The sequence below is a fragment of the Plasmodium berghei genome (genome assembly GCF_900002375.2).
Source record: "Plasmodium berghei ANKA genome assembly, chromosome: 9".
Classification (NCBI taxonomy): domain Eukaryota; phylum Apicomplexa; class Aconoidasida; order Haemosporida; family Plasmodiidae; genus Plasmodium; species Plasmodium berghei.
In genome coordinates, this window is record NC_036167.2 from 150,561 (window position 1) to 178,021 (window position 27,461).

The 27,461-nt window shown below is 22.0% G+C and overlaps 12 protein-coding genes across 12 annotated transcripts; 6 read left to right on the plus strand and 6 right to left on the minus strand.

Moving 5' to 3' along the window:
- Window positions 1-903: 903 nt before the first annotated feature.
- PBANKA_0904100 (ras-related protein Rab-6) lies at window positions 904-2,062 on the plus strand (the record flags this gene model as incomplete). Its single annotated transcript, XM_034564612.1, has 4 exons — window positions 904-919; window positions 1,301-1,341; window positions 1,421-1,486; window positions 1,562-2,062. The coding sequence occupies 4 exons, from the start codon at window positions 904-906 to the stop codon at window positions 2,060-2,062; spliced, it is 624 nt and encodes a 207-aa protein (XP_034421392.1).
- A 663-nt stretch (window positions 2,063-2,725) lies between these two features.
- Window positions 2,726-4,204, minus strand: PBANKA_0904200 (conserved Plasmodium protein, unknown function; the record flags this gene model as incomplete). Its single annotated transcript, XM_034564613.1, has 1 exon — window positions 2,726-4,204. The coding sequence occupies one exon, from the start codon at window positions 4,202-4,204 to the stop codon at window positions 2,726-2,728; it is 1,479 nt and encodes a 492-aa protein (XP_034421393.1).
- A 919-nt stretch (window positions 4,205-5,123) lies between these two features.
- PBANKA_0904300 (apicoplast import protein Tic20, putative) lies at window positions 5,124-6,421 on the plus strand (the record flags this gene model as incomplete). Its single annotated transcript, XM_034564614.1, has 5 exons — window positions 5,124-5,468; window positions 5,604-5,650; window positions 5,739-5,883; window positions 6,060-6,226; window positions 6,340-6,421. 5 exons carry the CDS (start codon window positions 5,124-5,126, stop codon window positions 6,419-6,421), a joined length of 786 nt encoding a protein of 261 aa, XP_034421394.1.
- Window positions 6,422-6,811: 390 nt separating this feature from the next.
- PBANKA_0904400 (transcription initiation factor IIF subunit beta, putative) lies at window positions 6,812-7,735 on the minus strand (the record flags this gene model as incomplete). Its single annotated transcript, XM_034564615.1, has 1 exon — window positions 6,812-7,735. One exon carries the CDS (start codon window positions 7,733-7,735, stop codon window positions 6,812-6,814), a length of 924 nt encoding a protein of 307 aa, XP_034421395.1.
- A 1,449-nt stretch (window positions 7,736-9,184) lies between these two features.
- On the minus strand, window positions 9,185-10,282 carry PBANKA_0904500 (SUMO-activating enzyme subunit 1, putative; the record flags this gene model as incomplete). The annotated part of the gene is made up of 1 exon (XM_034564616.1): window positions 9,185-10,282. One exon carries the CDS (start codon window positions 10,280-10,282, stop codon window positions 9,185-9,187), a length of 1,098 nt encoding a protein of 365 aa, XP_034421396.1.
- Window positions 10,283-11,380: 1,098 nt separating this feature from the next.
- On the minus strand, window positions 11,381-14,956 carry PBANKA_0904600 (conserved Plasmodium protein, unknown function; the record flags this gene model as incomplete). The annotated part of the gene is made up of 1 exon (XM_034564617.1): window positions 11,381-14,956. One exon carries the CDS (start codon window positions 14,954-14,956, stop codon window positions 11,381-11,383), a length of 3,576 nt encoding a protein of 1,191 aa, XP_034421397.1.
- A 1,992-nt stretch (window positions 14,957-16,948) lies between these two features.
- Window positions 16,949-17,360, plus strand: PBANKA_0904700 (60S ribosomal protein L41, putative; the record flags this gene model as incomplete). The annotated part of the gene is made up of 2 exons (XM_034564620.1): window positions 16,949-17,002; window positions 17,295-17,360. The coding sequence occupies 2 exons, from the start codon at window positions 16,949-16,951 to the stop codon at window positions 17,358-17,360; spliced, it is 120 nt and encodes a 39-aa protein (XP_034421398.1).
- Window positions 17,361-18,113: 753 nt separating this feature from the next.
- PBANKA_0904800 (conserved Plasmodium protein, unknown function) lies at window positions 18,114-19,086 on the plus strand (the record flags this gene model as incomplete). The annotated part of the gene is made up of 2 exons (XM_034564621.1): window positions 18,114-18,857; window positions 18,943-19,086. 2 exons carry the CDS (start codon window positions 18,114-18,116, stop codon window positions 19,084-19,086), a joined length of 888 nt encoding a protein of 295 aa, XP_034421399.1.
- Window positions 19,087-19,528: 442 nt separating this feature from the next.
- Window positions 19,529-20,158, plus strand: PBANKA_0904900 (mitochondrial large subunit ribosomal protein, putative; the record flags this gene model as incomplete). The annotated part of the gene is made up of 3 exons (XM_034564622.1): window positions 19,529-19,693; window positions 19,813-19,914; window positions 20,036-20,158. 3 exons carry the CDS (start codon window positions 19,529-19,531, stop codon window positions 20,156-20,158), a joined length of 390 nt encoding a protein of 129 aa, XP_034421400.1.
- Window positions 20,159-20,651: 493 nt separating this feature from the next.
- On the minus strand, window positions 20,652-21,133 carry PBANKA_0905000 (40S ribosomal protein S21, putative; the record flags this gene model as incomplete). The annotated part of the gene is made up of 2 exons (XM_034564623.1): window positions 20,652-20,786; window positions 21,020-21,133. The coding sequence occupies 2 exons, from the start codon at window positions 21,131-21,133 to the stop codon at window positions 20,652-20,654; spliced, it is 249 nt and encodes an 82-aa protein (XP_034421401.1).
- Window positions 21,134-22,598: 1,465 nt separating this feature from the next.
- On the plus strand, window positions 22,599-23,872 carry PBANKA_0905100 (ATP-dependent (S)-NAD(P)H-hydrate dehydratase, putative; the record flags this gene model as incomplete). The annotated part of the gene is made up of 3 exons (XM_034564624.1): window positions 22,599-22,659; window positions 22,755-23,494; window positions 23,591-23,872. 3 exons carry the CDS (start codon window positions 22,599-22,601, stop codon window positions 23,870-23,872), a joined length of 1,083 nt encoding a protein of 360 aa, XP_034421402.1.
- Window positions 23,873-24,282: 410 nt separating this feature from the next.
- On the minus strand, window positions 24,283-26,640 carry PBANKA_0905200 (oocyst capsule protein Cap93; the record flags this gene model as incomplete). Its single annotated transcript, XM_034564625.1, has 1 exon — window positions 24,283-26,640. One exon carries the CDS (start codon window positions 26,638-26,640, stop codon window positions 24,283-24,285), a length of 2,358 nt encoding a protein of 785 aa, XP_034421403.1.
- Window positions 26,641-27,461: the final 821 nt, after the last annotated feature.

Consider the following 27,461-nt stretch of genomic DNA (forward strand, 5'->3'; position numbering starts at 1 on the left):
ACATTTCAATTAAAACATCTCAATTATTATCCCATCAAAATCACAATATAATTAGCGAACAAAACAATACTAAAATTTTCAAAAAAATAAAAAAAATAAAATACCATTTTATTATTTTCTTTGTTTATTATCAAATCATATTATATTTTTTAACTAAAAAAAAAACAACCAAATTGTCCATAGCATATTTTTTGTTTATGTGCAAGTACCACTTTAATTCAATTGTTAATACAATATTTTTCAAATTCATTTTTTTTTTTTTTTAGAATTGTATATTTATATAATAATTAATTCCTGCGGCCTTTACGCAGAATTCAAAAATATATGTTTCTAATTTATTTTAGCATATTTAAAAAACATATATGCATACATCATTGTTTAATCTTATTTATGAGCTAAACACGTACAAGTAACAAACAATTTCCTCCTTTTGTTATTTAAAAGGACAAAGATACAATTATATATATAAAACAATATATATCTCAATTTACTTATTTCATTATTTTTTATATAAACATTTTATATACACATATATAATTATTATTTTTTTTCGTTTTTTATTTTCCTTTCATTTTCTTTTTTTTTTTTTATTTTGGTTATTTATTTTAATTTTTTTTTTCTAAAAAATGCCTTATCAAATAATTACATTTGCAAGTAATCCCTATTTATCCAAAAAATTAATTAATTAAAAATAAAAAATATTAAAAACAAATATATGTATATATATTTATACATATAGTTTTAAAATGAAACTCATATCTTTGTATATATAAAATATACGGAAAGAAGAATTATAAGAACTTGTAAGATATTATGGATAAATCAAATTTATTTTAATTTATCTGAAAAATTACAATTTAATTATTCAACAACTAATTCTTAATTATAACACATATCAACATAATGGACGAATTTCAAAGTACGTACAAATCGCAAAAACATTCATTTTATATTTAAAAATCTGAAAAAATGTATAATATATTATATAAGCAAAAAACGTTAACACTTTAATAAAATGCGCACAAAAAAAACGAAATGAACGAAATGAATAATCGCAACCAAAAAGATATTCTTCATAATTGTATTTGCATACTTTTATATTTCCACTGTTCATCATTGTTCAATATTTACTACTTTTCCATATTTCCAAAATATACATATATTCAAACGTCCTAAATATACTGAAACAACTCTCAATTCTTATTATATATACTACCCAATGTTACATGTATTATATATCGTACTGTAACTCATCATCTTTTATACATTTTGAAATTCATTTTTGTTTTTCATTTCTCAGATTCTGGACTAAATAAATACAAGCTTGTTTTTTTGGGAGAAGTATAAATTAAACCAAAATATAATAAAAACATAAAAATTATAAAATATTTCTATATTATTCACTTTTTTTCCTTTTTAGCAAGCAGTTGGAAAAACATCCATAATTACAAGATTCATGTATGACACATTTGACAATAATTATCAAGTACATGAAAAAAAAAAAAAAAAAAAAAAAATATGCCTGCGCACATAATATAATACATTTTTTTTTTTTTCCAAGTCAACAATAGGTATCGATTTTTTGAGCAAAACATTATATCTGGATGAAGGACCGGTACGACTTCAACTTTGGGACACAGCCGGCCAAGAAAGATTCCGAAGTTTAATACCAAGCTATATTAGAGATTCTGCTGCTGCTATTGTTGTATATGATATTACAAATAGACAATCGTTTGAAAATACAACAAAATGGATACAAGATATTTTAAATGAAAGAGGAAAAGATGTTATAATTGTTTTAGTTGGAAATAAAACAGATTTGGCCGATCTTAGAAAGGTTACATATGAAGAAGGTATGCAAAAAGCACAAGAATATAATACTATGTTTCATGAAACAAGTGCTAAAGCTGGTCATAACATAAAAGTATTATTTAAAAAAATTGCAGCAAAATTGCCAAATTTAGAAAATAATAATAATCATGAAGCTAATGTTGTTGATATACAATTAACTAATGATATGAATAATAATGAAAAAAATATGCTAAGTAAATGTTTGTGTTAAAAATTGGATCAACTCTTATTTGTTTTATATATATCCAATTTTGGAGTTCGAGCATATATATTATATGTTAATTCTATTAGTACACTTTTTTAAATAAAAATATATTATCACACAAAATATTATCATATTGAAATGTGATAGTGCGTCAAAAAAAATAATAAGACAATATACACACTAATATGCATATATGTATATGTGTGTTTATTTTTTCTAAATTTTATTATACAATATATTTTTAATGTTTTTTTATATATATATAATTAGGAATGATAAAAATTAAAAAAAGAGAAAATAATAATAATACTTGTTTTTTTTATTTATACAATGTATACATGTGATAAAAACTAAGATCTCTTTATTCCAGTTTAAAATGTTTTAGTTTTTTTTTTATTCTGCATCTTTTAAGATATAAAAATTATACCACGATCTTTTCACAGATTGGCTAACTTTACAATCAGGTTAATATAATTATTAATGTGTTCATAATCAAATTGTATTTTTATTGTATAATTATTCCAATTTGGGATCGATTTTTTCAAATTCATATTGCTTGTACAGGACTCAGGGAATTATTTTATTCCCTACTCAGGTCTTTTCGAATATTCGCTAAATTTTGGCTGTTTGCGTGCGGAATATTTTTTTATTTCAACACTTTTGGTGGGCTTATTGAAAATAACATATATTTTTTTCAAAATCATAATCGACTATTTTAATTTTTCTAGTATTTTTTTTTTGTTTTAATAGCTTATATTTTGGGGGATTATGTTCGACTTCTACAATTTGTTCTAAATTTATTGTATTATTATTTTTTTCCTTTTTAATGGACTTTTTTTTCATATTTATTATTTCAACTTTTGTATTTATATTTTCTTTTTTTGTATCATTAGTTTTAGTGTCAAATGGTAAATCAAAAATAAGCCCATGTGTTTCTAATTTTTTTTTAATTGCTTTATAATCTTCATTTTTTGGATTAAAATCGAAAATAACAAAATGCTCAAAAGGCTTTTCATTTTTGTCTTCATCATTATTCTTGATTTTTATTATTTCCTCTCGATTTTCTTCTTTTCTTTGGTATTCAGTTTTTTTCACTTTTTTTTTTTCGCAATCATTTTTGTCATTTATCACCACCACATGGTCAACTGAGCTCATCCCATTCTCGATTTTCCTTTTCTTATTTAACTTGTTTTCATCATTATTTTTGTTATAACCTTTGTAGGTATTTATATTTTTTTTCGAAAAATATTTATTCCTTTCTATTGCACTATTACTTATATTATTACTATAGAAAATGTCAACTTGTTCTATATTATGTTCTGACCTATTAGATGGATTTTTTTCCACTATTTCACCTTCTACAGCATTTTCCTTATTTTCATTTCCTATGTATTCATTTAAAATCATATTTTTATGTCCCAATGTTTCAGAGGCACTATACATATCATGTAATCCATTATCATCTTCATTTTTTTCTTTTTCCCATTCAATTTGAAAATGGTTAGAAATCTGAGAATTGTCTATTAATTCATTTTTTTCACGATTTCTGATTTCAATTTGCCTTTTTTTTGATAAGGGTAAATAAAATAAATTTTTCTCATTTTTATTTGTAAATCTATTAATACTTTTCGATGCACTTTCTAAAAATTTATTATACATATTAAAATTATGAGGAATTGAAAAATTTGTGTTATATTTATTTTTTCTAAGCAAAATATTATATTTCTTCATATTTTTAAAATAATTATTATTTTTTACAACCTCTGTTTTTATGCTACTATTAAAATGCATATTGTTATAATGTAACAAATCTACTTCATTTTCATGTAATTTTTCTCCATTATATTTATTTATTACATTATTTGGCGAAAAATATATTTCATTTTTTTTATAATCATATAAATCATTTACAATACCCTCATTAGGTTCAAAAATGTCTATTTCGTTTTTTCTTTTTTTGGTGCTATTTATCCATTCATTTTTTATTTTTATATCACTACATTTATTTACTATATTAGTATTTACATTATTTTCAACTTTTTCGATTTCTTCATGGTAATTATCATTGTTTAGAAGAAGAGTAACTAAAGCATTATGTCCTAGTGACTTAATCACTTCATTATTTTCGTTATTTTGATTATTTTTCATTTTTTTATAAAACAACAAAACTGTATATTTTACTATAATTTTATAGAAACATACAAATATACTTATAACCCTGCATATCTACACTCATGCATATTTGTTTTGTTGTGAATACGTTATATATATTTTTTTATTTCGAATATATCTAAATATATTAATTAAAAATATTCCAAACTCAAGCATAAAATAAAAAAAAATTATTATTTAAATAAACATATAAAAAACATTATTTCAAATGCATGCAAAATATAATATAGTCATATTTCAAACAAATGGTAGACATAACAAGTTACACACATATCTATATATAAACAAAAGACTTTGCAAATATTTTTTTTTGTTACTAAAAATATTTATGCGTATTGTTTTCTTATTTTTATCAAAATACAAATTTATGTAAATAATATACCACACTTTCAAAATTATCAATTGTTAAAATTATTCAAATTTAGTTATATGTGCATAACACATATATCCAAAATCCACTTTAATTTTTCTTAAATTATACATTTTCTACAAAAACAAAAATACGAACAAATTATAAAAAACTTTCTATATATATAGAGATGTTTTCCTAGTCTTAAGCTAGTACTTGTTTATTTACAAAAATAAATCACAAAATCATTTTGGAAAAAAAAATAAAATCGGATATAGTTATGCACAAAATTTAAATTCACACCATAACAATACGAAATGCTACTGGGATTTTTCGTTTCATATTTTTCTTTTCATATTTTTCTTTTCACGTTTTTTTTTTCTGCTTATCTCGTTATTTCACTAAAAACATTATTTTGTTCATTATATTTACTACTCATATTATTTTAACTTTCTAAAGATTTTCAGTTTAAACAAAAAATGAAGCAAGCATAATAGATATAAAAAGCTAGTTACCCTGCTTTTTTTTCTTTTTTTTTTTTAAGAAATGGTTCGATTTTTATCATTATCCATTTTAATATATTTTGTTTTGTTGCTTACAAATATATCATGTTTTATAAATGATAAAAATATAAAGGTTTACAATGTGATAAAAAAGAATAATAATATTTCAATACATAACAAACATATAATCAGTAAAAGGAGTGTAAATTTGACAATCCTTAAATATAATAAAAATAAATATTCTGTCAAATTTTTAAAGAAAACACAACTTAATACATCATCAAATAATCAATCTAATTTCACATTCTATGGTGAAACAGATGTAACACTATTTGATAAGCTTATAGCATCAGCTGCTTATATTCTTCCATATATGGATGCAATTCAAGTACTGTTTATCATTTTACTTGGGATATACTTATCATATTCCCATCCATCAATGTGCATATAGATATCTATAACTTTCCAACTTACTATTATATATATATATATATTCCAATATTTTTATTACTTTAAATTATAGGCATATATGATGCCCCTTTTAAATATGTTACCATTTCATTTACACAAGTATGGCGTTATTTTTTATGCAATTTTGGAATAAAATGAACATTTTAACAAAAATATAAAATACATATTATTTCCTTTTATTTTATAGATACCTTTTTTTAATTGAGAAATTTAACAACATATATATGTCAATTCCATTTTCTTCCTTTGCCACTTTCATGGGTTTATATTTTATGTTTGTTAAAGAAAACAAATTCAATTTTCATTATTTTATTAAATATCACCATATGCAGGTATTATTATGTGCATATTTTATAATTAACAAAAAACAAAAAAAAAAATCCACGTATAACCTATTCATATTCAATCCAAATTTTACACACAAAAAAAAACTTACAACAAATATACCAACTTATGTATTTTCATTTACCCTCTTTCTTTTTTTTTTTTTTTTTTTCTCTCTTTTTAGGGCTTAATATTGTCTATGTTTGGATATGCCTTAGCCTTATTTTATTTTCGAGTTTTCCCATATTCATATAATGATACAGATATATTTAATTTAACAGTTTTATATTCAAGTATGATAATTTATTTTGGATCGTTAATTATTCCTTTTATGGCTTCTTTATTAGGATAGTAAGTTTTTTGCATATCACAACAATTCCTATTCGATTCAAAATAATTTATATTAATAGATGTATATACATAAATATTTTTAAATTTGTCTCCATTTTTCATTTCCTTTATAGTTACATTGAAATACCAGTTATATCAGAAGCCATCAAATTGCATATTGGAGATAAAAAAAAAAAAGAAAATAAAGACTTATAAAAATTATTTTTTAAAAGTTCAAAATTTTAAACTTATGTATTTATCAAACATCTATATATAAAATGTGAGAATTTTTTAAAATTTGAATTATATAAGTTTTTATATTTATTATATATAAGTACCATAGTACTGTTTTTCAAAAAAAAAAAAAAAAAAAGTCATATAAAATTAAAAAATGGATAATTAACTCTGAATTAAATATACAGAGTATTGTCTACTTTTTTTAAAATCGCGAAAAACACAACTATGCAAAGATACTAAAAATTTTTTTTGAAATCATAAATACACATTTCATCTTTATAATATTTTTCATTTTTTTTTATTAATTTGTTCGTTTGTTTTTTTTTGTTTTCATATTTTTCCATTATAAAACAATCATTAATAAATTTATTAACTTATGTAATCTTTCAAAAAATAAACAGTTTTCTTATCAGAAACTCTTTTTCTTTTTACAGCAATTTCATCTAATATATTTTTTATATAGTTTGATGGTATATTAAAACTTTTCGAAAAAAAAGAAAATGGAACTCCTTTTTTCCCCTCTTTTTCAAATATTTTAAACATACTAATTTTAGTTTTATCTAAATCAAAAACGTGCATTTTTTTTGCTTGTTTTGCTTTTTGTTTAGATGCTGAATATGAACCACTGTTATTCTCATTTTCCATAAACCCACGTTTATTATTTTTACCATATTTATTACTATTATCAATACTACTATCTTTTGGATCTTTACTATTTGATCCATTATCGACCATATTATAATATTTAAACAATGTATGAGATGAATCAATATTATCTTCATTTCTGGTTTCTATAATAGTATATCTATCTTTTTTGACATTCGTTTTATAATGCCTTTCCTTTAACACTAAAGAATAATCCTTATCTAATGTTGGTAAAAATGAATATGTATAACTACAATTATTTATTATGTCAGCACAAATTACATAATCTACCATTTCTTTATCATCTTCTAAATTATCTTTATATTGATTCATATTTTCATTTGTTTTATTAATCAAATCGTTATTATTATTATTATTATTATTATTATTTACAGAGTTTGAATTTTTATTGTTTATTTTTAATGACACCTTTTCCTCTTTTAGTATATATGTACTTACTGTACTATTTTTATTACATGGCAATTTTTTTACATCATCACTATCATCTTTCTGAATATATATAGATGATATTTCATTATTATTTTCTTCGAGCAACCCAACAATATCTTTATCATTATATTCAAGCCATTTATTTGCAACAAATTTCGGAACTTTTATTAGTTTGATATTGTTACTTTTATTAATCATTTTTATTAAATTTTAAAACAAAAAAAAAAAAAAGCAAACAAGCACGTAATAAAGGATTAACAGATAAACAAACTAACAGGAATCCCTTATTTATTTTTTTTATTGATAGACAAACAAATAATCAAAATATAACTAAAAAGTTTTCATGAAAAAACATGCCTTTTGTATAAATCTGATTTCCCTTAAGTATATATACATGCTGAAAAACATTGATTATTATACAAAAAAAAAAAATAAAGAAACACCCCCAAAATATCCATACATACTTATATGCATTTATAATCCCATTTTGTGAAATATAATTTGCATCACTTTATTTTTACGGAATACTTGATATTTACTGAAAATTTTGCCCCTTCTTTGTATATAAGTTCATATTATTTATATGCAAGTTAAAAAAATCTTATTCATTTCAAATATCAAAAATATAAAATCATCAAAATCGACAAAATATTTTGCATAATATCATTAATAGGCTATATATTACTTTTTATATGTATTGAAATACCCCACATAACGTTATATTTTTATTTAAAAAAAAAAAAACCTATACGTGTTCAATGGTTTGGTACAGTAAAGCAATAACAATAGGTTTTATAAATATCTTTTAACGTATTTTTTTTTTCTTAAATTTTTTTTTTAAAACTTGGAATATAGCATAAAATTATATCATAATGAAATGAGAGTATTTTTACAATATCATTAAATTACTCAAGTATATATTATTTTATTTATATGCGCCTTTTTTTATGATTTTAAAAAATTAACTAATAATATTTTTTCATTTATTAAGGCAATACAAATTGTTCAAAAAAAAAATTATCTACTAAAAAAATTATGTATGGTCATAAAAAAAAATAGCATTGCTTTATATAAATTTATTTAAAACACCAAAATATAAATAATGAAAAAAATTATTAAAAATTAATAAAAATAATAATACACATAATATATGTATATACATCATTGAAAGCCTGTTATATAATATTAATTTAAAAGGGAAAAAAATAAATGTATCAATAATAATCTCCTTTTTATAACAAAAGTTCATTACCCATAATTATACTAATTAAAAAGAAGAGTACTAAGACATTACCCATCAAAATATATAAATGCCATATATAGTTAGGGTCAATTCAAAGGTCATTATATATGTATATATTACATGTGTATAATTCTCTATGTGTGTTACACTTATGTTCATAAATAATAGCTATAATATTTGAATTATGTATTTTTGTTTTTTTTTGTTTTTTTTTTCCCATACCATTTATACTATATAAGCAATATAGCTGTATATCAAACGGTAGCTATTTTTTTTCCTGAATAGGGCATGCTTTTTTATCTCGGAAGTTTTTTTTATTTCACAATGTGTGCACAATTCTCACATTTAGCTATTTATATTCATAAAGTTTATAATGTCACAATTCTCAATCAAGAGAAACTTCATCACGAAATCATGGATGTACATACTACATTTTGGTTCATGTCAAAAACACAAAAATTAGGTATTGATTCATGTTGTTTTGAAACAAACTTTCGAATTTCTTGGGATGTAACACCTCCCATAATTGAACAGGATGGGGAAAAGGAAACTTTGTACATTTTTGCAATTTCCGTTACCCAATCATTTTTAAGAAATGTGTATTTTCTACAAAAATTATGAAATTCTTCATGATTTATTTCTTTATCATTTTTTCCAAGATTTTTGTATTTTTCAAATTGTATTAAAGCAAACATATGAAAAATTATTTTATTTGTTTTTTTATCAAAATTTTCAAAAGGTACATTAAAAAAATGAGATAATTTGCAGTATTCTATTTCAATACTTTCATTTTCCTTCTTCTTTTCCTCACCCTTCAAATTAATCACGCTATTATTTTCGTTATTATTATTATTTTTTTTTTTATAATATAGTTCTTCAATAACATGCTTACCAAAATCGGAAAATAAAAATGCAAATTTACCGTTGCACATTGGGGAAAAAAAACCGATATTATTTTTATGACACAATTCATTTATTTTAATTAATTCATATAATGGATAATCTTCGCATGAAATACACACGCATGTATAATTAGAAATGTACTCCTCTATACTAAAACTTTTTTCCTTTACTTCAATAGCTATTACCTCATCATCATTTTTTTCCTTACAATTTATTTCTTCATTTTTTTTATATATCAATTCGTTGTCAATAACCATACAATCATTCGAAATATCTATACGCCCAATATATCCTTTAATATTTATTAATTGGTTTATACTTTTTAGTTCTCTAAAAATTGGTAAACATAAATGCTTATTTATATCCTCTTCACTCAAAAAAAAAATGCTTTCTATCATTTCATCATTTATAGCATTATCATCAATAATCGTTATGTTAATTCCGCTTAAAATTAAATTTTTACATATCTCAATATTTATACCACTTAACCCAAGAATCAAAACATTTGATTTTAGCATTCGATTTTGAGCTTTAACTCCCCACAATCTCAACTGACGATCATAAATCTTTTCCTTTTCATACTCTCCAGAATTTTCCATTATATTTTGATATTACATAACTTTGTTAAGAAATATATGCTTATATTGAATGCACAGGTCAGGTAAATACATATATATACAAAAAGTTATGTGGCAATTATTGTGACGATAAACAACAATATAAACACTATTAATAGTATTCTCTATATATCCATACATTCGAATAAGCAAATTATATGACATAAAATTTTATAATATAAATATGGTAATTACTCGGCCTGGAATTTCACCATATTATAAATAAGGAAAACTAGCTTGAAAAAAAATATATTGGCTAGTTATATTAACACGCGAAAAATATTATAGCTATTTTAAATCATATAATAATTGTACGCCAATAAAAAATTATATATTATTGCCCATGCGTATATATATTGCACACATATTTAAGCTGCGCATAAGTTAGGTATTCAAAGAGAAACAAATATATTTTTTATATTTTCGCACTTACATTTATCCTTATATATATTCATATTTATTTGTTTATTTATTTTATTTTATTTTTTGTTTCCTTTTCACATATTTAATATTGTTTGATATACTTTCACATAACTATGCCCATATAATACGACTACTACTAACTCATTTTAATTATAAAAAATGTAAACCCTTGTGTCCATTTATGAATGAAAAAATATGCTATGTTATGAGTCTCATTGTACATAACAAAAAATTAAAAATCATATTTTACATAATAATAAAAAATTAAATATATACTGTTTTACAAATTAATTTTTTTGCAAAAATCATAATAAGCGTTTAAAACAAAATAAAGGGGTAAATATAGCACCATATCGTAAGCTCGAAAACATATAATATACCTTTGTATATATAGAAATTATTTTTTAATTTTTTACTTAATAAAAATACGCTTAAATGCGCAGGGAACACATAATAAAATCATATAATAGTAAAATTAACGAATCAAAAAATGAGTACAATAAAAATATAGAAAAATGAATAATCGACATGGATATATGTGTCTATTCTGAAATATATACATTTTTAAGATTATTACTAATTTTTTTTAAAAACAGACAAAGATACACTACAATTAATAAATTTGAAATGAAAAACAACGAAAAAAACAAAATTACATTAATCATTGAGATTTGCTTTACTTAATTCATCAAGTATATACTCATATAACACTTTTTTATCCTCATCTTTTATTGCATGAACTTTACAAAAAATGTCAACAATATATAGAGGATCTTCATCTTCACAGATAGATAACGATGCAATTTTATTTTCAGAAATTTTTATTTTTGTTTCAAAATAAATAGGTTTTATTTTAACTTTATAAAATCCCTGATCAAAACTAAATGGTGAAACACGAGTTGTTTTTTTTCCCATTGTAGATTTTTTTTCATCATTTGCTTTAATTGAATTATTATAAGGATTCCTATAATTTAAAAAATCATGTACTCTTTTTTGATCTTCAACTCCTTTTTTTATTCTATTCACAGTTTTATTATACCCTCGTGGATGTTCAGACAAAAATAGTTTAACATTTTCATTTATAATTGGATGGAAATTATGTTCTTTTTTAAATTCTTCTTCCTTCTCCTTTTCAAATTTTATTTTTCTTTTTTCTAATTTTTCTTTTCCTTTCATAGCTTTCAAATATAATAGTTCATTTCGGTTAATCGGATGTTTGTTTATTTTGTTGCTATAATTTTCTGGGGGGTTATTATTTTTTATGGCTATTTTTTTTTTTTTTTCTTGCACACATTTATCAATGTTATACCTATTCTGTTTTGACTTATGATTTACAAAGTTCATATATTTTTCATCTTCGTAAATTATATTATCTGTATTTATAGATATATTTCTATTTTTATCTATACTATTTAATTGTCTTAAATTATAAAATCGAGAACTTTTATTTATACCATTACTACAATGTTGTGTATTGTCTTTCTTTTCTATAACCGAAATACCTGGATCATATATATTAATTTTATTTTTTATTTTGGGTTTTTTTATTGAGTTTTTATTTAAAATTGGATGAAATGTACAGTTTACTAATTCTTTTTTGTTTGATTGTTTTTGTTTTTCTTCAACTCTTTTCTTCCTTTCATTTTCTCGGGAATTTATTTTATTTAGCCATTTTTCCAGTCTCGTATCTTTTTCCTTTTTACTTTTTAACAAAATAAAACTCGTTTTATTAAAAATTGTTTCGTTTTTCCTGTTAAATATATCATCGTTATTTTCACTATCCATTTTATTCATAATATTTTTATAATAATCAATATTATCATCAAATTTGTATATATTTTGGTCTTGGGGTATATCATGCTTCATTTCTTGTTTATCATCTTTATCAAAATAAATAGTATTTACGTCCTCTTTATTTATTTTTGAAAAAATAAAAGCTCTATTATCTTCATTTTTATTATCAAAATAACTATTTAACATTTCTTTGTCCGTTGCATAATATGTTTCACTCTCTCTTTTGTATTCCTTAGCTGCAGTATTCTCATATTCTGATTCATCATTTTTGTTAACACATGAATTATTATCACATTCTTCATATGTCATATTTTTATTAACATGGTCATAAAAATGTTCATAAAAGCTATTTTCGGTATATTTATCATATGAACAAGTCATATTTTTATGCTTATTTCTTTCAATATCTTCCCTTTCTTCTTTTTTTTTGTTTCTTACATTTTTTACACTGAAAAATTTATTATAACTATTTTTTATTACCTCTAAAAAATCATGGTCATCTTCGTAAAGTTTTATAGAATCTTCTGTCGAAAATTGATTCTCTACATTTGTATTATAATTTGAAATTTTGAAATATTTTTTTTCATTTTGAGCAATATTGCCTGACTTGTTCATAATTCCTCTACCTCTATTAAAAGTATTGCTTATTTCAATTTGCTCATAATTAACAGAGTTATTGCTTTCACTTCTATTAGTTTTCAGTATAGACATATCATTTTGTATCTCATAATTTTTTTCAAATGTTTCTTTATACTCATTATTCTTATTAAATTTATTTTTTATTTTATAAAAGTCAAAAATATTATCAGATGCATTAAAAATATCATTTGAATGTTCTAAAAAGACATCAGTCGGTACTTTTATTCCTTTTTCTTCACTATCTTCATCTATCCAACTTTTTCCATTTTTATGAACAAATTTTAAATTATTTCTTGTAGAAGGTATATTTAAAGTTAACGTGTATGTTTTATTATTTGAACTTTTTTTTAATATATTTATATTTTTTTTTCCTTTGGAAAATGTAAAAAAGGAATCAGATAATGAGATCATAGTATTATCATAATAATTAAATTCGTTTTCTGAATCTTCAATATTTAATTTTTTACATTTTGTATATTTTTCCTCTATATTTTTTTTAATACATTTTATTTGTTTACTTGGCATACTAATACTTCGTTTTGTATTATTTAGAGTTCTCATATTTATTGTCTTATTAATCTGTTCATTTTTTCCTTTTCCCTCGCTCTCAATAGTTTTACCATATCTGTTCACAGAATAATGTATACTTTCACTATCTATTTCATTATCATAATATTCGATATTTTTTTTTGGAAATTTATGAATGTCAATATTTTTTTCTCTTTTATTTGCAATCCCCTTTTCTGTTGTTTCGTCATAATATTCATTAGTAAGTGTATCATCAAAATTTATAGTAGTAGAATAATAATTTTTATTTTTCTCATAAATATTTGATGTCTCTAAATATGTATTATTATATAAATCATTTTTTTCGACTGATTTATAATTTTTTATGTATCTATCGATTTCAAAATTGTTTTCATTACTTAATATATTATCATTTTGGAATATATATATATTTTTTTTTTCTTGATTTTTTTTAGAGTTATTAAATATGTCTTTAACATTATTTCTATAATTTTTATTGCCATTACTCGAAAAAGCCCATTCATCACTATATTCACTTAAATTGTTACTAAATCTTTCCGATTTTTTCAAATTTTTCAAACCATATTTCTCATTCTTATTTTCATTATCTTCATCATCGCTCATACTACTGTGAATTATTTCTCTTATTTGTAATTCTGTCTTTTTCATATTGTTTAGTTTTCCCTCTTTTGTAAATCCATTCATTAATTTTATGTTATCAATATTTTCATCTATATTATATAATTCCCCCCTTAAATCACCATCAAAATAATTGTTATCAATTTTTTCGTCCTTATCGTTTTTGTCTATATCTTCATCTGATTTGTTGAATATAAATTTATCCTTAAAAATAAATTCCTTAAAATAAAAATAAAATTTATTAATTTTTTTAATAAGTTGTTCTACTTCATTTTTTATAGGATATTCATCATCAATATCTTTGAAAATTTTCCAGTCCTCTATATTTTTTTCGAGTTTTATCTCATTTTTTTGAGCACCTCTTTCATTTATTATTAAAAAAATAAAATTTATTAATTCATCTTCGGGAATTATATTTTGTTTTTTATTCACCAACAAATTGCATATTTTTTCGACAAATTTATCGTTTACATTATTTATAAGATTCAAATCAAAATTTTCATTTTTGTATAAAACTATTTTTGATATATCTATCAAAACATCTAAATCGATGAGCATGTTTTTTATTTTATTCATTTGGTTTTCATCGATTTCCCCCCTTTTTTCTTTTCTTTCTTCTTTCAATTCATTCATGTTCTTTATTTTATAATACCACAATTTTCTTTATTATATACCCATGAATTTCTTTTTATTTTAGTTCCTATTTATGTATTTTTGTTTATTCTCAATGCAATATTTATATTACCCCGATACTGAAAAAAAAACCTTGTCTAAACAGCGAAAACAAAATATATGTATCCACAAAAAGGTATAATTATAAATCGTTAACCACATTATCTCAATAAATTTTGAAATAATTTCTGGATCAATACCACTACTATACAAAGATAATAGTTTTTTCTAAATTAAACAAAATTTATTTTATATTCATATTTTACATGACCATGCAGGTATTTTTATTTTTGTCCTAATAATACGGTATTTAGTGCAAAACCCCGGAAATTAAAAAAAGACGAAGAAAAAAAAGCGAAATAGCAAATAACTAAAAATACAAAAAAAACTTCATATAACCTTCTATCTTTTATAATTATAATAAAAAATTAAACGAAATTCAAAAAATTGTAAAAAATCTTTAAACCTTATTATTTATTTACAGAAGACAAAGCTGTATTCGTATGAATACCACAATTTGCGTGATATATTTTTTTTTTTTTTATTTCGAATTATATTATATTATGAACTGTTAATATACATATGTTTATATGACGTGAAGAAAATATACATATTTTTGTTTTAACCTTAACCATACATGTTTCTCTAGCTATAATAAGATATATTACCATTCAATGGTGATTATAAATATTATTAAAAAAATAATTTTGTAAAAATAAAAATGTTGTGTAATTCATTATAAAGGAATAATAATAAAACCAAAACTTTTAAGAGCCCTTAATCAGTTGTGCAATATAAATCCAATTGCCTATACACATGTGTTTTTCCTATTATTCGAATAAAAAATGTTTAACCCCTTCTTTTTTCAAGTTCAACAATTGGCTATTTCCAATTTAGAATTGCACACTCTTACTCTTATATCGAACATATCCATACTCATATATTTACTTGTTATACTATTTTCACATTTTATTATTCAAAATAAATTTCATGCTTTATAAACCAAATCGTTGTTTTATAGGGAATAAATAATATTATAAATAAATGAAATAAATGGAATAAATTAAAACAACAAAAAGCTCAATCCTATAATGTGTTAATTTATATATATCTATGAATATATTATAATTTTGTTAAATATGTTTTAAATTTTTTAAATTATATTTTTTTTACTATATAACATTAAAAAAAAAATAATATTAAAAAAAAAATAATATTTTTGTTATGTTATTTTTGTGATCTACAAATTTTATAAATTCCCCTTAATCACTTTAAAAAATTATACCGACTTTTTTTTACTATATTTTTTTTCTTCTTAAAATATAGTGCCTACCTTTTATTAGTTAAAAATACTATACAAATCATTTTTTATTAAAATAAGGATAGAAAGCAAATTTCAAACTATCTGACGGGCAAATGTTAATCATATATATAATGGCATATATATTAATTATGCGATATTATAAAAAATGTCGTTATTTTGGTATATTCCTTTATTGTTTTTTTTTTTTTACTCAAGCTCACTCCATGCATATATAAATTACCAAAATAATTCTTTACATTATATATATATTGCCAAAATAATTGTTTTGCATATATATATAAACAATAAAATAACCAAAGCAAACCTGTTTTTTTAAACTGGAATATATATATCCCCACCATAATAGCTAGGTTGGGAACCTTTAAATAATAAATATATATATGCGCTTAGGGAATGTATAATAAAATAAAATGAATACACCATATTTAAATTATAATTAATACATTAAATAATTAAAAATAAAAAATAATTATATATTTTTTTTTCATGAATTTCACAGAATTAAAATTTTTTTAATTTAAAAAATTTCCAGAATTCATTTTCATTGTTTTTAAATATATAATATACATTTTAAAAGAACAAATATTGTAATTAAACAAATTAACATATAAAAAAGGGTTTATTATAAAATGGCACATGGCGCAAGCAGATATAAGAAATCTAGGGCTAAAATGCGATGGAAGGTAAATAATAAAATTAATATATACTTATGATGTTACTAATAAATTATGTATCTCTATTTTTTTCACAACATTCTTATATGTTCAATACTTTACTCACATTTTATTTACCATTTGCTATCCCCCAATTTTTATGCCCATACTTTTTTTATTTATTTTTTTTGTTACCAAATATATATGATTAACAGTTTGGCTATTTCTATAGCTATACAGCTGTTAAGATTTTCCACATTTTAAAAAATTTTTTTGTGCATATATATATTTCTAAAATTTATTTTATTCAATCCCTTTTTAGTGGAAAAAAAAGAGAACTCGACGTTTGCAAAAAAAGAGAAGAAAAATGAGACAAAGATCAAGATAAGTTAAATTGAAGTTTGGGATTATTCCTAATTTTACTGCTGATAAACTTAAAGGAAAATGTCATACTGGCATACTCTAAATATGTTCATGTTTGATATTATATATGTGTGAAAAAAAATGCAAAATTAAAAAAAAAAAAATGCATTATATTTTACTAAATGTCATATATAAGTTTTTTTTTTTTTATATATTACTCCTGTAATATTTTTACATTTTTAACACATGGAATACTAATATAATACATAATGCATATATTACTATATCTTATCTTTGTTTGCATTTTGAAATAAACATTAAGAAATAGTGAGTAATAAATAAGTATTAATGGGAAAAAAAAAATAAAGACAAACTTCAAGTAATAAATATCGCAAATAATTACCGTATAAACGTTCTGCACCTTTTTCATAATTATTAGTTTTAATAATAAAAAAATAAATAGGAACAAATATATGAACTTATAGCACAGTCATTTTGTGTATCTCATATATATCTTTTTATTCTCTAAAAAAAATGTTTTAATATATTAAATAAGGGGTACTAAACTGCTTAATAAATAAACTATTTGAATGCATTGACAAAAGTATCCACACATATATTCTAAATCTCAAATGCTTTTAATTATAAAAATATGTTGCATTTGAAATTTCAATTCTGATATATTTGTGAATATAATGCAAAGTAATTCCCACTCTTTATGTTTTAAACACTTTTCTGTGTTTCCTAATTCCTGTCATTTCCTTTTCTTATACCAAAAATGAAAAATAACGAATTTGAAAATATTGATAACGAAATAAAAGTGAAAGGAAATTTATCTGAAGAATCAAGTGATACAATCTATAAAAATCGATTTCGTTTTAAAAAAAATTCGATTCAAATAAAAAAAAATAGTCTATTAAAAACTAAAATTAAAAATAGTAATTTAGAAGGAACTATAATAAATGATCCAAGATTAAGTAACCTTGTCCAATTTAATAATAAGGATGATAATACTTCATGTATCGAAAATAATATAATAACAAAAGATATACAAAATGAAGAATTAGAAAAGTATTCTATGAAAAAAAATTCAAAAAATAAAAAACCTACTGTAGTATTTACCAAACTAACAACTATACAAAAAAAAAAATATATAAAAAATACCGATGAAAATATTACAAATGAAATAAAGAACGACAAAAAAAAAGAAAAAAATGTGTTAATAAAAAATAAACATTCTAACGAATTAAATACATCGTTAAATGATAAAAGTAGTTATACAAACATTAAAAGTCCTCTTGACAATATTTCCAATTTTAACAAATCAAAAACTAATAACCAAAAGGTTCATAAAAAAAATGAAATTCATAAAAACTTTCTAAGAAATAAGCATAATTTAGTAAATAACAATATAAATCAAATTGATAATCAAAATAATTCAATTGAAATAATAAATTATAATACAACAACGGACAAAACTGATGAGTCCCCTTTAAGCCTCCTTAAGAAACATGGGAAATTGGTAATTTTTCAAAAAAAAAAAAAATTCTTATTATACATGGATATATAATTAATTCCCCTCTTTTTTTATAACCTTATTTGTTTAGATAAAATATATTAATGAAATACACATGAGCAATTCAGAAGAAATCATAAATCTTCGAAACGAATTTTCAACTATAAAGAGCGATCTTAATAAAATAATGAACATAATAAGTATTGGTCAAAAGGCTGTTTCATCTTTAAAATGAAAAAAATTAATGTGCATATAAAGACTCTCTATACATAACTAATGGAAATGCTGTATTTTTATATCCCTGCACATAAAACACCGAATTTGGATAATTATTTTAAATTATTATTAATGTTTATCATTTTTTTCTATAAAAAAATTTGTATTAGTGTAATTATTATATTTATATTATTTTTTCATTTTCATCTTTTTCAATGATAATGAATAATCCTAGATTAATAATCGTATATGAAGAGCGCGTGTTCACCGAAAATCTTTTTTTTTCACAATTTTTAAAATTAAATATGAATTAAAAGTATACAAATATATATGTTTCCGTATATTTCTACTTATATATATTTACCTATGTGCTCTATTTGTTAATTTGCTTTATTCCCCTTTTTTTTTCTTTCCAATTTCCCCTTCCTTTTTTTTGCCAAATTCATGCATATACAAGTATAATGAATGGGAATATATTTTATAAATACTTTGATATCTCAAAAAGCCTAAACTTTAAAAGTTTTTTTTTTGTAAATAAAAGAGGTGTTCTTCAATCAAAATTTCAAAAAAAAAATGAAACGTCTTACAATTTTCCATTCAAGGCAAGTCATTTTATTTATGAGCAAGTCAGATCATTTATGGGCAAATACTACATTTTTAGCTATTTTACATTGCATGTACAGAAAAAAATCATTTTTGCCATTTTTTTTATTCATTTACTTAAATTCTCAAAACACTGTATTAGGTGAGTAGAACTACCTCTGGAAACTTGCCAGTGTACACTAAGATAAGGAGGCATGGCACAATAGTAACGACTGTTGTTCGCCACATTTACGGAGATATAAAGGTAGCTTAAATATACATGTAAATTATACGCACACATCCGATCATGTCCACTTACCACATTCATAATAAGCTAGTTGTTGTACGTCAATATTATATGATGTGTACATATTATTTATTATAAGGTATTCAAAGACCATTTAAGGAATATATGTGAAGCGCCAGTCAGAGAGCACATAGGATATATAGAAGTCAAGGGATTACATACTATTAAAATAAAACAGTGGTTACAACATATAGGCTTTTGAAACGAACATATTAAGCAAGAATAAAAATATATTTTTTATTTCCATTTTCCATTCTATATTATACTTTGACAATTTTTTATTTTTTTTTAAATATAAACTTTTTTTTTTGTTACATATTAACTTAATAAGCTTACTTTTATACCATTTATTTGAAAAAGAAAGAAATATGACAAATTCTAAGATATGCAAATTAATAATTTCTCACTTTTTATTATTTTTGTAATTTTTAATAAAATTAATCGCAAAATTTGGAGAGCAAGTTTTACCGATGAAAATACATTACGTAATAAAATGAGAAATAGTGTCGTTAAAAAAAAATAATAAATTTAAAAAAGTATAAATAACAACAATGTTATTAACATGTAATAATAGTATAGTTGCATATATAAATCATAACATGTAAAAACAATAATCTCCAAAAGGTCTTGTTTATGAATATTTCATTTATTGTTTCTTTTTTTTTGTGCTTATTTCTTTAACTTTTTTTTTTCATTTAATTTGAAAAGGACAACATTTTTTTATCATGTAATAATCTGTTTAAACATGCATCAGATTCTCCTCTTTGCCTTACATAACCAGAAATTGCAAATGTTTCATTTTCCCCAGTATATACTCCGTTTTTATCAACCTGAACAAGCAAGGATAATAAATTTGTGCATATGTAAATAACTTTAAATATATGTACATGTATATTTATTTCTATTTTTAGAGACTATAAAGGAAACTCTACTAAAACATCATATCATATTTGCACATCATTCAATTTGTGATACATAAAAAGTAACATACATTATATATGTTTGTAAAACTCACAAACATTTCTTTTTTTTTTATTCATAGAAATTTTTATGTAATTTTTACCATTCCAACATTTATTTGAACTGCTCCATGTTCTTTTGCTGGGATTAATCGAGAAGTGGCTGAGCACTTTCTTGGAATATAAATATCTACTAATACTTTTTGATCGTTAAACATTTTTTTAAGTTTTATATTTGTATAATGAAAAGTGGAAAAATAATGCTAATAAAAATTATAAGAAATTGTAAAAAATCTGTTTTTTTTTTTTTATAAAAAAGCTAAAAAAAATTATCTTGGTAATTAAGAGTTTTTGTAAATAAAAAACTTTTTACTCAATATTTAAATTTTTAATTATTGTTATTTTTTTTTACTTAATATATTGAAAAAAAAAATTTCTATATTTTTTTTATGAAATATATCCTCGTATTTTTTTATTATTATTCGTTAATAATTTTAAATCTCTATATATGCATTTTATTATTATTATTTCCTCTTTTTGCAAGTTTTGAATAAAAATACAATTCCTGTTGTGTATATGAAAAAAATAATATATATATTAATTTGGCAAAAAAAAGGCTGGAATAATTTTAAGAAATATATATGAGCAGCATATAGAAAATTAAGTATATACTTAGCACATTAAAATGGTAAACTTGGTAAAATATCCATGCCAATATAAAACCTGTTATACTTCCTATATATTACTACATATATATATATATATATATAATACATGGGTATGCGAAATTATTATATAACATGCTAATATTAAAAAGCGACTGGAAAAATATAAAGAAATATTTTGCCTTCATTCCCCTTTCCCCTATTCCATAAAATTGACTATGACTTATTAATGCACGCTTGCTTGGATATAATTTTTGATAGTTTTTTTTTTACAGACAAAAATAAAGTAAAAAATATTTTTTATATAATAAAATTTAAAGAATATTATATTTCCTTTTATTAAAAAATATCAAAATTAAATTTGACAAATTGATAAATAATAATTTTTTATTAAGTTCAAAAAAATATTATACGGAATATCTTTCCTCTTTAACAATTACAACATTTTTTTATTCATGCCAATTCAAAGGGAAATATAGGAAAAAAAGGGAGCAAATATATTGCATATACATATATATGTAGGCATGTATAACATGCTACCTTCTTGAAAAGATATGTATCATGTTCATTACATAGAATCGTCCATTTATGTTTAAGTTTTATATATATGAAAAAAAAAAGTATTTTACCAAACAAACAAGTTAAACAGTTTTAACTATTCCACAAAAAGTTCAAACAGGAATTCGAATAAATTTTCAAAAGGGTATACCACACTGTTTAGTATTTTTTCTTTTTTATCAACAAATACTATTAATAACATAAAAATAAAAAACAAAATGAATAAAAACATATCTTATACCCAATTATAAAGATGTTTTTTTTTTTACTAATTATACTTATTTTTTATTAGCACACAAAAAAAGGGTTTACTTAAAAAAATACTAAATACAATTTTATTCACGGATATTTTCTTATTAAATGGAATAAAAATTGGCACTTGTTATTACACCATTTTTCTATATTTGTATATTAATTTTTTTTTTTTAAATATCTTAAACTTGAAATATTTGAAAACAAAATGGAAGAATTTCCATTTTCTTCTTCACTTGATCTTTCCCACTTAAATAAAATACTTTCATGTAAAAAATAAAATTAAAAATAAATATACATATTAAGTTATGATTGTTTAAAATATTTAAATTTCAATGAATTCCTTATTTCTCTTTTTTTTAAGATAAACAATTATACGAAGCAAAGGAACATCTTTTGCCTGAACTTTTAGAAAATGGGTATAAAGGTTATTTCGGAAAAATATGTATAATTGGAGGGAATGAAATATATTCTGGAGCGCCATTTTTATCAGCTATGACTACACTTAGATTAGGAGCTGATTTATGTTTTGTTTTATCTTCAAAAGAATGTAGCATACATTTAAAAAACTATAGCCCCGAATTAATTGTCTATCCATATTTATACACAAACAAATTTCCAAAAGAAAATAATAAGGATTTAGAAAAATGTATAGAATATTTATCTAATAGAATTGATAGTTGTGTTATTGGGCCAGGGCTTGGAACAATAGACAAAGAAACAGAAAATTGCTTAAAATATATTATTGATATATTTATAAAATCAAATATATTTTTAATATTGGATGCTGATATTATTCAGTTTATTATTACTAATATTGATATATTTAATCTTATAAAAAATTATAAGAATTGTATATTTACTCCTAATAAAAATGAATTTAAAAAAATGATATATTTTTTAACAGAATGCAAACATATACAATTTGATCATCTTTATACAAACAAAATGATATTATATTCCCATCAAATAATAAAACTATTTAACGGGCCGAAAATATTAATAAAAGATGTTCATGATATTTTCATTTCAAAAAACCTTTTTTTTATTTCTTCAATTCAAAATCAATCATTCAAACGTTTGGCAGGTTTAGGTGACATACTGGTATGCTCCTCTTCATATTTTTCACATTTTTCCATCTCATTTTTTCATATTTTTCACATTTTTTCATCTCATTTTTTGACCTCCTTACTATTTTAGACCGGACTTTTGGCTGTATTCCTTGCCTGGGGGTCTAAGAAAAAAGATGTAATTTCGATCGAAATTAAAGATAAATTTTTAATTAACGATTTATGCGAATATTCCGAATACATAGATGCCCTTTCGGTTTTTAACGCATCCTATTTACTCAAATATATATGTAAAGAAACTTTCAAAAAATTTTACATTGGTATGATTGCCACAGATGTAATAAATAACATTCCACTACATTTCCAACAAATTTATTGTGAGCAACCCAAGAAAAAAGATGAGTCTAAATAAAGGTAAGAATGATCACATATAACGACACTAAATTATGCATTTTTTTCGACTTTTTTACTCGTTTGAACCATTTCACAAACTTTCACAATACCGAAACATAACTCTCTATCGATTTAAAATGAATACACAAAATAAAATTTGATGGTTGAAATTATCAACAATTCAAAATGGATAAAAAGAAGGACACATAGTTTAAGTATAATCAGTAAACAGATTTTTAAATAATTCCAAAAATGTTTTACTAAACAAAACAAATAATGATAGTGAAACATAAAAATAGCTGAAATCCTGAAAGAAAATACGTCAGGAAATAGAAAAATTATGAAAAAATTTTCTTTTAAATTAAACGGACGAGGTGACTAGCCAATAGCTTTATCGATCAACTCGAAAAATAATACTTTTTTCGCGAATTAGTTAACTATAGAAAATGTCATCAAATCTTCATGTGGAAAGTTATATTGATAAAGAGTTTCTTCTTTTTCTTTTTTTTTATACCATTTTGGAAATGTGTAATGCTCATAAATAGTAGAATTATATTCAGATGATCGAGTCATTGAAATTGTGTTATCTTTTGTTTTAATTTCTATGGATCCACCAATAGGGATTGTTTGAAATCGAATCGAAAGATTGAGTAATAATTTTTTCCAAGATTTTGGTAATTTCTTTGAATTTTTTAATATTAATGCTCTTTTATATCTATTATAAGTAGACAAATATAATTTTTTTTGTTGGTACATATGTTTTATATAATTTTTATCAATATCTGAATAAAATAAACTTAAATTATTAGAAAAAATAGAATGAAAACTATCTGTATATTCATTATAATCTGTTGAAGAAGCAGGATAAAAATATTCTTTTAAATCTTCTAAATCATCAATATCATTATTATTTGAATTTACATTTTTTACCATATATTTTTTTAAAATTTCCATCTTTTTTTTTTCAAATGTAAGATTATAATTTCTTAAAGTATTTAAACTAACTCCTAATAAAGCAGCTTCTAAGTCATCCCGGGGTTGTAAAAATTCTTCGGCAGAAAGACGAAAAGTACCCCAATGTATCCCAATAGCTATTTCAGCTCGAATATCTCTCCATATTTTTACAGATTCCCATGGATGTATATGATGATATTTTAATGAATTGTTTGGTTCATATGCTCCTATAGATATAGCAGCAAAATCGAATGGTCCATGTAGTTTTCCAATTTTTTTAAATTCTTCAAAATCATCTTTTAAATATGCAGTATCACCAGAAAAATAAAATTTTGATTTAGGACCTTTTAATATTAATGAACCCCATAATGATTGATTAATATCACTTAAATCTCCTTTTCTACCTGACCAATGTAATGCTGGGGCATATATAATTTTATATTTATATACATCTGTATCACCTTTTTTGTTATTCCATAATCCATCTTTACATGTAAATTTATTATTATTTATCCAGCATGATACCCATCGTTCATCACCCCAAGATAATTCATAAATTTTATCAGTTTTACAACCTTCTTGTATAAAAAATGAAGTTGTACCTTCTGGAACATACCACATAACATCTTTAAATTTTTTTAATTTACATAAAATTCGTACATCTTCTTCCATTATATGATCATTATGATTATGTGAAATAAAAACAGCATGTAAATCATCAGGGAGATTTGAAATATTACATGGCGATTTTGATATTCGTTCCCCCAATCCTCCCATTATTTTTATATTCACCCAATTTATTAAAGATCGTGCTATTCCTTTAAGACTTAATAATTCGATTTTAAAAACAGGATCAACTAATATTTTAAGTCCATCTACAATAACTAAACCTGTTGCATGCCCTAACCATGTATAATGTATTCCATAAAAATTGGGTTCATTATTTTTACTATTTTTGTATAAGCGTTGAGAAAAATCTGATTTTATAAACTTAGGAATTAAAACAGGCATATCTTTTCTTAAAATTATTTCATTCACTTTTTGTGCTTTTCTATGATTTTTAAACCATGTAAACAAAAAACCATAAAATTTGGCATTTTCAATAATTTTTTCAGCATCATCCTGAGTTATTACATCCCAAGGATATATATATTCTTTATCAATTTTTATAGCTTTTGTTAAACTATGGGGTGTTATAGCTTGTTTTAAAAAACTACGAAAATAAACATACCATTCTGTAGACAGCGATCTTTGATTTACAGAATAATTTAAACTTGTATTTCTTAAATATTTCATATTTTCTAAATACACACTTATATAATTATTATCAATAATTTCACTTCCTAATATTTTTTTTAAATATATTGTATTTCTACTTTTAGAATTTTTTATATATATGAAATCATTTTCTAAATTATTATCATCATATATATCTTCATCAAGTGACCCCTTCATTAAATATTTCAAAAAATTACTACATTGTCTTATATATTTATTAAAATTATAATCATTTTTATTTTCACATTTTTTAGTTTCATCAAAATTTTCTATTATTTCATCCCAATTATACCAAATATCAATCAACCGATTATAAATTATATTTAATAATATAAGAATAGTAATAAAAGATATAATATTGATACTTTTTTGTTTTTTAGAAAGATTGTATTTTTTTAAATTAAACAAAGTTATTTTTTGTTGTTGTATTTTATCTTTAACCCATTTTTTATACGATATATTTACTTCATGAAAATTACAAACTTCAGATTCATCATTCTTTTTTTTATTTTCATCCTTTTGAATTTTCTGATTATTTATATTTTTATTAGCCATATTTTATTCTTTTTAATTTTTTTCATTTTGATACAAATCAATTATTAATTTCATCATATAAAATAAAGGGAAATTAAAAAAAAAAAAAAAAACATAATCACCAAATATTATAGTTAACCCATACCATAAACTACTATCAAATCATATAAATAAATATATATGTATATTTCTTTTATATTAAATGTTTAAAATGTGTACATTAAACTGCTCTACTTTTCTCACAGATTCGTTTGTTCTATTTTTTTTTATTTTTAAAAGTTATCATGTTCTTTAAAATAAATTCAAAGCGTTTTTTCTTAATTTTTAAATGGATTTACTAGCATAATAAATATTTACACTTTTTTATTTACTGAATGATAAAAATAATAATCGAAAATACACATCGCATTTATATATATATTATAGAATATAATTGCTCCTATTTTTTTATAATTTAAAAAAGTATAAAATAAAATTTTCTTTGTCAAATCTTTAAAAAATGGAAATATTAATTAATTATTTAATAAAATGTTGGGATATTGGACACTACAAAAAAATGGAAAAAGTATGATTGACGCGAAAATTAGATATTCATTTTTTTTAAATCATCCTATATAGAAAATTTCGAAATGTTATAATTATTCTTATGAAGTGCTCATATGCTTTTACGGTATTTATTATTATTATTTACACTATTCATATTATTTATTGTTATATTATTGTTCATTATCACACAATTGCGGTATTAGATATTTGCTCGATTTAATTTCTTACCCATATTTATGTATGCACAATACATGCCAAATGGCCATTAGAGGATGTGTCATCTGATAGTGATTATT